This window comes from Mytilus galloprovincialis, chromosome 13 (assembly GCF_965363235.1).
Source record: "Mytilus galloprovincialis chromosome 13, xbMytGall1.hap1.1, whole genome shotgun sequence".
In the NCBI taxonomy this organism is placed as follows: Eukaryota; Metazoa; Mollusca; class Bivalvia; order Mytilida; family Mytilidae; genus Mytilus; species Mytilus galloprovincialis.
In genome coordinates, this window is record NC_134850.1 from 15,184,271 (window position 1) to 15,197,635 (window position 13,365).

The following is a 13,365-nucleotide window of genomic DNA, read 5'->3' on the forward strand; positions in this document are numbered from 1 at the left end:
TCAAAGGATAAGATATTTTTTGTAGTAATAGCATAATGATATGCATATTCATTTTTTCGCAAAAGGAGAAATCTAAATGATTCTTATAAACAGATGCCAACATCAAAACAGTGATTTATGAAACAAATTGCCACCTAAAAATAATGAATAATAGATTTCAATGAAACAATTCATGTAAATACTTATAGAAATCAAGATATTTTTACATTCGTGGTAAGAGCCAATAATATTGAGAATTTCATTCATCATATCAATAAAACAACTGATAACATGACTGATATTGAGAATTAAACTAAAAAAAAGTCCTGCAAATAAAATAAATTATGTTATTTTTTACTCAGAAAATAACAAAATACCGCCCAAACTGAACACTTTTATTCAGAGTGAAACAAGAACTATTTTAACATGTCTATATAACAAGGGTGTTTAAGCTCTTCATCTGTCAAAAATAAGGCTAAAATAAGAGTATTTATCAAATAAAAGAATATAAATTGTCAAGATATTGCATTTCATCATTACTTAATGGAAGCTTAAATTGATTAATTTTGGAGCTTGTCATACAATTTCAAATTTTTGTTGAAATTGTTGAAAATAAATTGCATCAGAAAAGTGTCATTTATGTACCACAATTGATACTGAAATAAAGTTCAGTCAAATGTGACATATAGCAGGGATCTCCATGGATGAAAATTGAACCATGGAGGAACTTTCACCATCATAAATTGTATCTACGCCGTACAGTGTAGCGCGATCGAAAGTATTTCATTCCTCCACATAAGGATAGGTGAACATGCTAATTCATTGCTTATTTAAATTATATTTATATGAATTTTCATTATAAATACTATATATAGAAGTATATATATTTTCCATAATTGCCGTTTGTAACTCTTCAAAGGACAAGCCCTCATGCCCCCTCCCTTTCCCTTAGAATGACCAATAACTATCACAAAGGTCACCATGTAGTTTTCTTGCTATTTTTGGTAATTGGTATGGGGGTTAAAAATCATGTGGAGCTTATTTTTCACGGACACTGTCAAATTCAGAAGTCATGAAACCATTACCGGTATGGTTGATTTGCAGCAACGACAAAACGAGTCGTACGGGTTAAAAAAAAGATTTGTATTTTTTAACAAACGTTGTCAAATGAAAAGGTTTTTAATGACTTTATTTAGCAAATCGATGCTATGCAACATGCATCTTTCGAGTCTGAATAGAAACCGGAAATGCGGATGTATCATTTTCATTGTAAACTACGAAATAAATTCGGAATTACGATACGATATTTCTTTACAGGAAATATTAAAAGTTTATAATTTTTAACTTTTAAAGTAATTCTATATTATCGTTACAATACAGCAGTACTCGAGTTATTTGAAATGAAATAATAATTACTGTTTTACGTTTTATTTTGTAATTCTTAAAAAGGGGGATGCTGATTGCGTAAGTCAAAACAAAAGCACGTGTTCGACTTGTTAAAATTTGTAACTGGATTATTAATTTATTTATTTAATCTAAATTATCATAAGCATTTGCAGAAACTTAGTTAAATAATTCGACAAATGAATCGTCTATCTTCAGATAATATTCTCCTTTCTGGTTTGTTGATCTACCTGTACAAGCTCAGGTACAAATGATTAGCGATTTTAATCCGGATATCCCTCAGGCGTTTGAACTGTATTGGATTATACTATAAAAAAAGCCTGAGGGTTATGCAATTACATGCATTTGATTAAAATTGCTACAAAAATGGCGTCAGGCTATAAAAACGACCACAGTTTCGAACGATGGTGGAAGACAATTGAACGATGGAGCAAGTCATTTGACCATGGCGGAAGACATTTGAACGATGGCGGGGCGCCATCGTTAAACAGGTCATGGAGATCCCTGATATAGGTCACAATGACTAATTTGTTACTGAATACTTTTTTTTGGTTTCAGTGGAATGGCATTTTGAAATGTCATTTATAAATATTCCTGACTATATGAAAATATTGTCCTATACACAACTTAACCAAGACACTGTATCATGAAATTTAGGTCACGGTGACCCAACCCTTGCTGAAATGTTATTCTTAAGCATGAAACATCATTTATCACCAAAAGTTTTATATGCCTGAGCCACATTTTGTTAACCACATAAACTAAAAAAATTCAATAAATGGTCAACTAATGAATTACGAAATCAAGATTATAGCTTGATAAAATATATGAAAACACCTTTAGAATTGTTTGTTATACTCTAAAGAGCGCTACAAAATCAAGAATCAATACATTCTGATGAATAGAAGCGGTAAAGTTATAATTTTGTATAAATTTTTATTGATATTTCTGTCTTTTTGCAAGAATTATATCCCTTTTCAATGCAAATCTCAACAAAAATGTTAAATGGTGATTTTTTCAGTCTTCCTCAAGTAAGTTTTATGGGACTTTTTTCAGTGTATATTTGGGGTATAATGCTTAAGATTAAAACTTAAAAATCTTCTGTTGCAATTACTTTCAGGTTAGGGTCAAATTTGTGCTAGATTGACTGGACTATATTAGTATACCCGGCATCAAATCGGATAATTGTTGGTGAAGACCTTTTATTAACAATGTCTTTTAGTTTGCATATTTAATTTAATTCAATGCATCATTCTCATACTTTAAAAGTATTAAGACTGAAAATATAATCAAAACATTTTTGTTCCTCTTGCAAGCAAACAGGTAATTATGCACAATGATAATTAAGATACTAAAAACAATGTTGAAAATTTACAGCTACAAATATCTTGACATTGCTGTTTTAACCGTTTACCACTTTGTCTCGCAACCACTCAAAAGTGTCTTCAGAATCCTGTTTTCTTTACAATTTATGTAAGATTCTAAAGTATTTATGAAGCCATTTTTACCAAAACCTAAATAAAAAAGTAACCCTGTTCAAGGCATATTTACTCTTTTAAATTTTTATCTGAATCAATTTTTTTTCTTCTAGAAACCTAAATCTTTTAAACATATACAACTAGAAATTGAAAAAACCTTGGCACAGTGCCATTGACATATCCTTTTTTTTTTTAAATACAATGACTTAATAAATAGTTGTACCTGTGACATATTTGATTTTATTACAGCTTTATATTTATCCATGGCTATCTTCAATTGTCTGACCTGGTCCTTCAACTCAGAAACATTATTTGTATTTCCGTAACTTTTGTATTTTTCTGAGAAATCAGACTCTGAAGATTCTGTCTGTGAGTCCACCAGTAATTCAGGAATGTTATCATAAGAAAGAGTCCGGTTATTCTTACACAAGTTTCTACCTCCAAGAGCCATGACAATGTTTGATTCACTGTTTGAGCGACTTCCTAGAGGACTCTTAAATACTAGTCCATTTTCTTCTAATAAGTTACGATAATATTTCATCTTTTTGGTCTGAAGTCTAACAGTGCCCTCAGTAGCTTCTAGTGTGCCCTTTAGGGCTTGCAATCTGCCTCTAGCTAGTCTAACAGTGCCCTCAGTAGCTTCTAGTTTGCCCTCTAGGGCTTGCAATCTGCCTCTAGCTTCCATCAAAAGACTTTTGAGAATATCTGGACTATCTCTATCAGAAGAGTTAGTATTCATTGGTGCAGGCTTTTGTATTTGCGGAATTTTAGAATTCCTCTTCTGACTTTTGTTTTCAATCTGACCATTTGTTATAATTGCATCACTCCAGGGTGCAGTTTGGCACGAAACATTGGATTTTTCATGTCTTGCACCTACATTGTCCAACTGGGTCTTAAGATAAGTTCTAATCTCATTTGCCATTTGCACTATAAGCTCAGGATTAAAACCTTCAGTGATAGCACTTTGTGAATTTAAAGCAATCTGCTTTTTAAGAAGCATATTCAATTCTTCAAGATTACCAAGTTGTACTTTCAATTTCAAGTTTTCATTTTGCAAGTCTGTTAAATTTGGTACATCATTCAAGTCCATACTATCAACAGCAAAGCCTATGCTCGATTTGAGTTTCCTGATTTCTTCATTTTTCACACTTAATTCCTGTGTCAGTCTTTCTATTTCCAAATGCATTATGGGTAAACTACTTACATCACTATCATTTCTACCTGGAATCTCTCGACTATCCAAACCATCTACTTTACGGCGTAATTCATCATTTTCTTTCCCAGCTTTGTCAAACTGATTTTTCATTTGACGAATAAACTTTCTCAACATAGGTGCAGACTTTTCTGACAAGCTCTGACGATTCAAAGGAATATCAGAATCTGTTGATGATGGCGACCAGGTTTTCAGAAGCTGTGGCTTTTTATTTTGGACCAATGGCCAAGAGTAGGAATGTTGTGGAACTTCAATATCTTGATTACGTGGAGTGGTGTCACTTGACCGTCTGGAGTCAGAAGTATTAGCAGTATCACTGGACTGGTCACTGAATCTTCTTTCCATGTCAAAATGGTCATCCTGTGAACTATCCTTGGATCCTGAAATCATTAAAAAAGTTCTACTGTTCCCATATTCACATATTGTAAATTTAAAAAAAAATAAAAAAAATCTGTTCCCCTTAAGTATTCATTTAAAATTTCAAGGAAGAATAAACATAATTAGGTCTTCTGTTTCAGAAATCAAACAATTATGTTCTACTGAAGTATTCATAACAAGACAAAGTACACGGATGCCCCACTCTACTATCATTTTCATGTTCAATGTACCATGAAATTGGGTAAAAAATTAATTTGGCATTAAAATTAGAAAGATCATATCATAGGGAACATGTGTACTAAGTTTCAAGTTGATTGGACTTCTACTTCATCAAAAACTACCTTGACCAAAAACTTTAACCTGAAACTCCCACTTTCATTTTATATGTTCAGTGGACCATGAAATTGGTGTCAAAAGTCCTATTGAGCTTTAAAATAAGAAAGATCATATCATAAGCAACTAGTGTACTAAGTTTCAAGTTGATTGGACTTCAGCTTCATCAAAAACTTCATTGACCAAAAACTTAAACCTGAAGCAGGACAGATGGACGCATGGAAGGATGCACAGACGAACGTAATGACGCACGTATGGACAAACAGACGGACGCACAGACCAGAAAAAATAATGCCCCTCTCATATCGTAGGTGAGGCATAAAAATTGCATAGAAGAATATAATAGCAATCAAAGATATAGTAATATGAACAGTAACCATATCAACGGTGACATCCTGTTTCTTCCACTTTTTTAACCAGCATCTAATACAAATCAATTTCAGTCCTCAATATAATAAATCAACTCGACAATAACAAAAAAAATAATATCTGTATAACTGTATATCTGTCAATGAAAATATCTCAAAACCACATATTTTACAATCCAGAAATGTATGAGAAGGGAAGACAGTGTTCCAGCTAGCATGAAATGGAGGGGCGCCACGCCCCGCCCCCGAAATTTTGCGCCCCTCTGCCTTTTTTAAGCGCCCCTGCGCCCCTCTGTGCCCTTTTGAAAAAAAAGTTTAAAAAACAATCTTTTTTCCTCATATCGTCGCCATTTTGTTGAGTTCTTTATACACACACTTCATTAAGACAACAGATTAAAATTGTTGACACTTGTTACCTGATTATAATCACCTACTTGATTAGAGTCAATTACTTAATCAGGTGAAATTTACGACCCTGTCTAATCCCTTCACCCTGAAGCACCAAACATCGAAGTTAAATGAATTGATTATTTTAACACCTGACGATGCAAAATATAATTCATAAAATAAATGTGAACGGTGTTCATTTCTATTGTATTTGTTATTTATTATGTCATTTAAAAAGAATCATTCCAATAGGTCAACACGCAAAATGCATGAAACATGATGTAACTTTGACCTCCGTAGCAGAGTTCAAAAAATTTATGGGTCACTGAATATTCACAATTCAGTTTTTGTTTTGATGTTTTTATTTTTTAAACTGATCTTTCAAACTAGTTTTAATCCAGAAGAAAGTAAAAACATTGATTGACTGTACCTTAAGTTGAATATCTATATCCAAATTAAATTAATTAAAACTGTAATCCATGATCACAAATTGAATGCTTTGTTTACAATTCTTGAAAGCCATGTGCTTTTTGGCGGGAAAATTCGGGAAACCCCTTATTAACAGGAAACAGTTACATTTCATTGTTATTTATAGACAGTAGGAATTTCATTTTGGAAATCATTTTGATTACAACTGCTAAGATTCATTCATGAAAAATTATAATAATTTCTTGGGGTGAAACTGATAATACTTTTTTTATTAAAATAATTTACATCTAGGGGTATGGAAAGGGGGGCTGTTTTTTTTTTTTTTCAATAATATTACAAATATATATAAAGTTCACCAGTCTGAAAATACATGGTTAAATGGATTTTAATTCTGAAAAACTCATGTTTATTTAATTCCTTTATTATTTCCATCATAATAAGAAACAAGCTACATGTATAAGGTATTTCAAACATATATTTTTGGCTTTTATATAAGAACATTCAAGATTATTAATATGTATGTGCCTGCAGTAAAAACAAACCTGGTAAGGCCTAAAAAAATCTACAGGGCCCTTGAAAAAACTTTTGGATCCAGGCTGGCCTTCAGAGAAAATGTTAAGTATTGTTCCTGACTGTATTGCAGATTTATGTGAAGTTTTTAAACTGACATGCACAATTCATTTCACAAGTGTAATAAAAATAATTCTACAAAACAACACAGCACATTGCGTTGCAAATTCATCTTAGACCCACCATGTATCAAGAAATATGTCTTTATGTGGTAATATTAAGTATTTGATTTTTTTCAGTGAGAACGCGCTAAAGTGCCCTTTTTAAAAACGCGCCCCTCTATTTTCAAATCCTAGCTGGAACACTGGAAGAGTTACCTTTCCTGGGTGACCTGGATTTCTGTTGTTCCAATTGCTGCTGTAGTTTATTATTCCTCTGAATTCCAGCTTCTAATTCTCTTTTCAGTGTCTGTATTGCAGCTAATTCAGCCTCTAGATTGTGTGATTTCTCACTGAAAAATAATACATTTCTCTAAAAATGTATACCAGCTGTTGAAAACATTTGTCAATAAGAAATGTTTGGATTATCAAAATATTTATTTCCTAGTTTTCAAGATTTTATCCATAACCTCAGACACAATCAGGTGGACATGCATTAGAAAAATTGGAATAAATCTATTGACCAATGGACAGTTCACCACATATTTGGCTTAATAGCATATTTAGATTTCCCCCTCATTTATAAATCATTAGGGGTTTCAGAAGGGTACTAAGAATTATTCACTATAGAATATAAAATTGCTGCTTTTAAAATCTACATAAGTTTTAATATTTGATTCTTTTTAATGAATAATTTTCCTGTATTGATGCATTTAAAAACTATTTTAGTATATTTTTGTTGTTGTTATATGTCACAAACTGTAAAGTTTATATGGCAATAAAACTTTGAATTGAATTGAAAAATATAATAATTTATTTTCCTAAATAGACAAATTATCTTTCCCTTTAAGTTTGTCAGGTCTACCCCCTCTATAACAGTTAAATTATTGTGATACATTTTTTATTTTGATTGTAAAATTTAATTAAACCAGTTAATTAATTTCTCACACTAGTGAATTGACTATTACAAAGCTGAATTCATTTTTAATAAAATATTTTATATTTTAATTCAAATTATGATTTAAATGAAAATATTCCATTAAATATCAACATAATTAATCCCCTTTAAATGTACTGTGAGGGGGGATAGGACCTTTAACGGGACTCCGGGATCGGCTGATTTTAAGCTCGGGATTTCGGGATTGACCCTTTCGGGATCCGGGAATTACTTTTTTCGAATTTCGTGACATCGGGATCTACTTTATCTAAATTCGCGACCTCGGGATTTCGGGAACAGGACCCCTCCTATCCCCCCTCTACTGTGTGCAGACCTGCCAACTATCCCGATTTTCGCGGTATCATCCCGATTTTTACCCCTCAACCCGAATCCCGATATCAGGGTGGTAAAATTAGTCAAAATCCCGATTTTCAACAAATATACCCGAAAAAATTTATTGTTTACCGATTTTTCTGATCAATTTAAAAATATCAATCATTTTACCTGGGGACATATTATGACAAGTTAATGACCATACGCTAATCAACAGTCACAACAGGTGTCATAATTAGTGGATGTATGTAATCAGATTACCTAATGGGTCGTAACAGTCCTCAAAATTAATTTGTATACACAAATTTGGTCAAACAGCCTTTCAATTTTTAATAATCAATTCATCATACAAGCACAATTTGAAACATTTGCCGTAGTTCCACAGCAAAATCATAATTAATTGAAAGATGAGAACTCTAATGAACTCTCGAGAAAACATCGTTTATCTTGAAATCTGTTTAATTTTTGAAACCAGACATCGTGTGTCTGTTGATTTAAAATCGACGCCATTTTGTATACACTTTTACTGTGTTACTGTATAAGCCTCCGCCGGTAAGAGCACCTCTGAATACAAAGAAAGATAACTCAAATTTTATCCATTTTCTCATTGATACTGATAAGACCATGAGTAAGACTAAATCAAAATCTGTCTGCATCCTTCTTACATTAGGACATGCAGTTTTAGGTGTTTTTAGTCAAGGTTCATAGATGAAAAGGTCTGTGGAGGGGGAAAAGGGGGTGGGTCTCTACTTTGAATCCTTTATTTTTAATGCCATTTTCTCTATTCTTCAGTTATTTTGTCAATTTTATAATTTAATAGTACAAGAATCATGCAAATAAAAGAAATCAAGGCCTATAAGCTCATCATTAGTATACCAACAGAAAAAAGAAGAGAACTTAGACTGTTTTAGGAGTAAAAAACAATGCTCACAAAAAAGTCGCTAAAATTGTAACCCTTAAAAATCTTGTCGCACGCTAAATTCCCAATAGAGATTTTCAAAAGTTGGCAGGTCTGTGTGTGGAATATTTGTTCCTTTAGACAAACAGTAACTTAATCTTGTTTTACTTTTTTATTGACATTGAGAATTAAGAATTATAATATTAAATATTGTCAAAAACATATTATTTTCTATTTGAAAGTTAATAAACTTTTAGGAATAAAATCAGTTTTTTTATCAGTTGTGTGTCTTGGGAATATGGAATTTAAAATTGTCTCCTTCAAAAAGAATATGTTTGACTTACATGGGCTCTATATGTAACAATTACATTATAGAGGGGTCTGAAAGCAATAAAAATAATAAAGTACTCACAACATTGATTTTTCCTTTAGATCCAACAGAATTTGTTTCTCAGCTTCCTGAATCCTTTGCAACTCATTCAATTCTCTTTGTATGAAGTCCTGGTACTGTGAAAAGAAAACACATATCCTTGAACAACCTATTTTTTTTTTTATAATTTAGTTCAACCATACTTAATATTTCAAGGAAAGTTGATTAAGAATTTCATTATTTTTTTATATAAAAAACACATTGTATATTTTGACATCCTGGATAATTTCTTTAATCTTCTACCAAATTTAAACTTAATACATAAATGTTTATTATAAAGATCTATTCAGTGAATAAATAAATACATATTCCAAGGGAGATAATTCTAACCTGGTCAGAATGTCCATTTCCATCAGAGTTGTCTCTCATGTAGTACACTTGTTTTTCTGTTGTGTGTACTTCTTTCATACTCTGGTGAGCCGATTCAAGTTGCTTTCGTAAAGAATTCTATAAAATTAGAAACAAAATGAAAGATAACATACTTTTTGCTAATAAAATTAAAAGTGATCTTGATACTGTTATAAAGACATACATTTGTGACTTGAGAACTGTAAAAGTGACTCCATCCAAATTTGAATTGTGTTTTATAAAATTTATGGGAATTAGCATTGTGTATAATTTCCTAACATTTGGTAAAGGCAAACTTAAGTAAGTGAACACAAACTTATTTTGGGACGTCCTGACATACATACAACAGACAATGGTTACGCTAAATGCCCCATCTGTCAAAAATTAAAGCTTCACATAGGTTTAACAAAGTTTTTCACTCCAACTTACAATTTGTTCCCTGAAGTCTTCTTCTGTTTGTTTAGCAGCTTTAAGAGCCTCTGTTTTAACTGCCAATTGAAGTTTCAGTTCCTCTAAGGCTACATGAAATCCTGCTTTGGGACTCCTTGATCCATCCCTGTCTAACTGAAGCTTTAATTCGCTAATTTCATCTGTGAAATGATAGTATTTGATTAAGTTTCTTTCAATGATAACATTTAATGGCAAGTCTTTCAACTGTTAAACATTCTATTTCATTTTTATGGTAAAAATTATCAATGATCTCCATAAAATAAATCTAACTTTAAAATGTGATATGATTATATATATATAACAATGAGACAGCAATCAAAATGATGAAGATCAAAAAAATTATAAGTTCAACCTGTTCAACCTTCAACAATGAGGAAAACCCATACCTTATAGGCAGTTATGAAAGTCCTATAATAGGACATTTTTAATTTAGTTTTTCTTTTAAAACCCCCACTAAGACTAAAACTATATTGTGAATACCTTTTTTCTTAGCTAACTGATTCCTAAGTTCATCGGCCTCATCTCTAAGCCTGTTATTATCCATTATAGTTCCACGTGAAGCTGCATGTACCTGCTGTAATCTTTGGATTAGTTTGTCTTCTTCCTGTCCACTTTCTACCAAGGTCTACATAAATAATAAGATCTATAGTTATTTGTTGTCATTTTATACGACTGCCTGTGAAATTGCTATTATCTTTCCTTATCTTTTCTGGCATAAATTGACAAGCAACACCAGGGTTTCCCCTGGGTCAATTATTTTTTTCGCCACCTCTTTTGCCAAAACAATATATTTTTCGCCACTTTCTTATTTTTTTCGCCAAGTAACATAAATATATTTTTCGTTTAAAATTTACCTTTTTTCTACCCCCCCCCCCCCCCCCCCCCCCCCATGTTTTGATCATATAATACCACTTTAGTTCGTAGTAGGGAAATTTTCCTTAAAAGAAAAATACTGATGTACCCTTTTGTACTAAGAAATGGTTTTTACAAACAAACAAAAAAAGCTTGTATCACATGAAATTGATCCCTCATTTCATGTGTAGTCATTACATTGAAGGGTTACTCTCATTCGAGGTGTTGTTCTTAACCTTTTGGATAGATTTCTTCATAACGACCGTTTACTTTTCTTGACCATCGTAAATGAAAAAGTTGAGATGTAAAACTATGCTTGAAACACGTGTGTCACTAAAACGACTTTAAAGTAGTCTCCCTAATCAATAACCTATATTAAAGTCAAAGGATAATTTAATTTTTAAATCAGAGATTTTTCTTGCTTTTGAAAATTTTTCCTCACAACAACAGTTTTCTTTTTTAAACTATCTTTCAAAGGAGAGGAGACCTCAAAAGTTTGCTTCAAACAAGTGCATCGCAAAGTGGTAAATAAATTATGTATGTGACATTTACCGGAAGCTATTTAACCATATCATTTTGTCAAACAATTCAATCAACACCTTTATTAATTAGTCCTTTGTTGTCGATAGGTATAAAATGTAATCAGCTGATATTGATTTTCTGTCCAAATCTTAATGAGGTCAAGGTGAATTCCTAGTATTGTATGATCGAGTAAAGTCCGAGAAACTCGAAAAAAAAGTAAATAAACAAGATGGAGGAAAATAAATCGTTATATATATTTCTGTCGCCAAATTCTTTCGCCAATGACGAATTTCAATCGCCACAATTATTATTTTTTTGCAAATTGCGAAAATGGCGACCGCCAGCGGAAACCCTGAGCAACACATATTAAAATCATATACACTCTATGTTAATAGTAACACAGATTTTTTTTTCTTAAGCCAACACTAAAATATTAATATATCCAGGACATGTTCAAGAATTTTGATATAAGCCATCATTGAAATACACAACCCCTATATTTCCAACAATTTAAAAAAAAAAATGAACTGGTATGGTACACTATAGATGCATATTGAAACTTTTAATCATCAATCCAATTCAGTTCAAATCAGTGTTTGAGAAAACTTGTTTGTGACTCAGATCAAAATGAGACAACTATGGGCATCAACAAATAATGCGCAGAAATGAAAACGACTTATGAACTTCACACACAACCATTTTAAAAAGCTTGGTTACATTCTCCCTCTTACCTCAATAGTTTTGTCCTTATCCTTAAGTGCTCCAGCAAGTTTGTCTATGCCCTGTCTGTGATCCTGTTCAATATTAATAAGTTGGTCTTCTGAACTCTAAATAAAACAAAATCAGTTTAAAGTTGTTGATAAATTTGATATTTTATTAGTACAAGACTTATTAGCTAATATTTCTATATAATCATTAGATATAAATCTGAGTTGCTATAATAGTTTCTTTTTTTTATATAATTCAGTCATCCTTTAAAAGTATCTATATCATATGCCTGGATCAAAATCAACCAGACTCAACAATATGTGAATAAATTTAGAAGATTTTGACAATTCTGCCATTTGCCGATACCAAATTCTTTAAAAAAAGAAAATTCTCAGACCTAAACAAAACTATGAAATGCCTTTGGACTGTTATATATTGACAAACAGTTGAAAAAACTTATTAATAATTCATGAAAACTTGACCTACCTTTGAACTTAGTTGTTTTCTATTAAGTTCTGCTTGTAAATGTTGAAGTTTGTTATGGAGATCTGACATTTCTTTATTAGATCTCTCCATCAACTCTCGTATGTCCTCGTCCTTAGACTTCAGTTTCTTCAGTAGATTATTCAGAGCCTCTGCATTGGCTGCTGTTGCCTTAGACTGCTCAGACATCACATCCTGTAGGTGAAAATAAGGACCCTTTTAACTTACTCTCTGGGTAACACCTCAGGAAACTTACAAAACATTCACCACAATATTCTATCCAGGAATAAATATATTTAATAACACAATTTTGGAAAACTTTATCTGCTTGTTCTCATACCCTAAGATTTTTTTAGTTAAAAATTAATTTTATTGTGGCCATCTTGACAGTTGAATTGTGTGGTTAAATTTCTACTGAAAAACAAAGCTTTTGGTAGTCCTGAGGAAACATGCACTCAAGAGCATGACTGCTGTTGGGCAAATATCATTGAAGAGCTTTATCTATTCGGTATTAGATAATTTACCTTTAAGAATGCAAAATTAATGAGGAAGATTAAAGACTGTAGTCAACTTGAAGTCAAAATAGTCAGCTTTAATATTAAGACTCAGGGAGTAGATCTTGTCGGAAAAAGAATGAAATAAATAGCAAGTAGAACTAGTACAATGGAGGAAATAGAACGAAATAAATGATTTTTCAGCAAAAAATAAATATAGTCCAATCTGATTGATCTAACAACTTTACACCATAAGGCCACGGTTTTTTTATT

At 31.8% G+C, this 13,365-nt stretch overlaps 1 protein-coding gene across 1 annotated transcript; it reads right to left on the bottom strand.

Moving 5' to 3' along the window:
• Positions 1-10,275: 10,275 nt before the first annotated feature.
• On the bottom strand, positions 10,276-12,788 carry LOC143057411 (uncharacterized). The gene is made up of 4 exons (XM_076230715.1): positions 12,602-12,788; positions 12,139-12,234; positions 10,605-10,658; positions 10,276-10,302 (listed from the first exon to the last, which is right to left on the bottom strand). Exons 1-4 carry the CDS (start codon positions 12,785-12,787, stop codon positions 10,276-10,278), a joined length of 363 nt encoding a protein of 120 aa, XP_076086830.1. The 5' UTR covers position 12,788.
• Between the last annotated feature and the right edge of the window lie 577 nt (positions 12,789-13,365).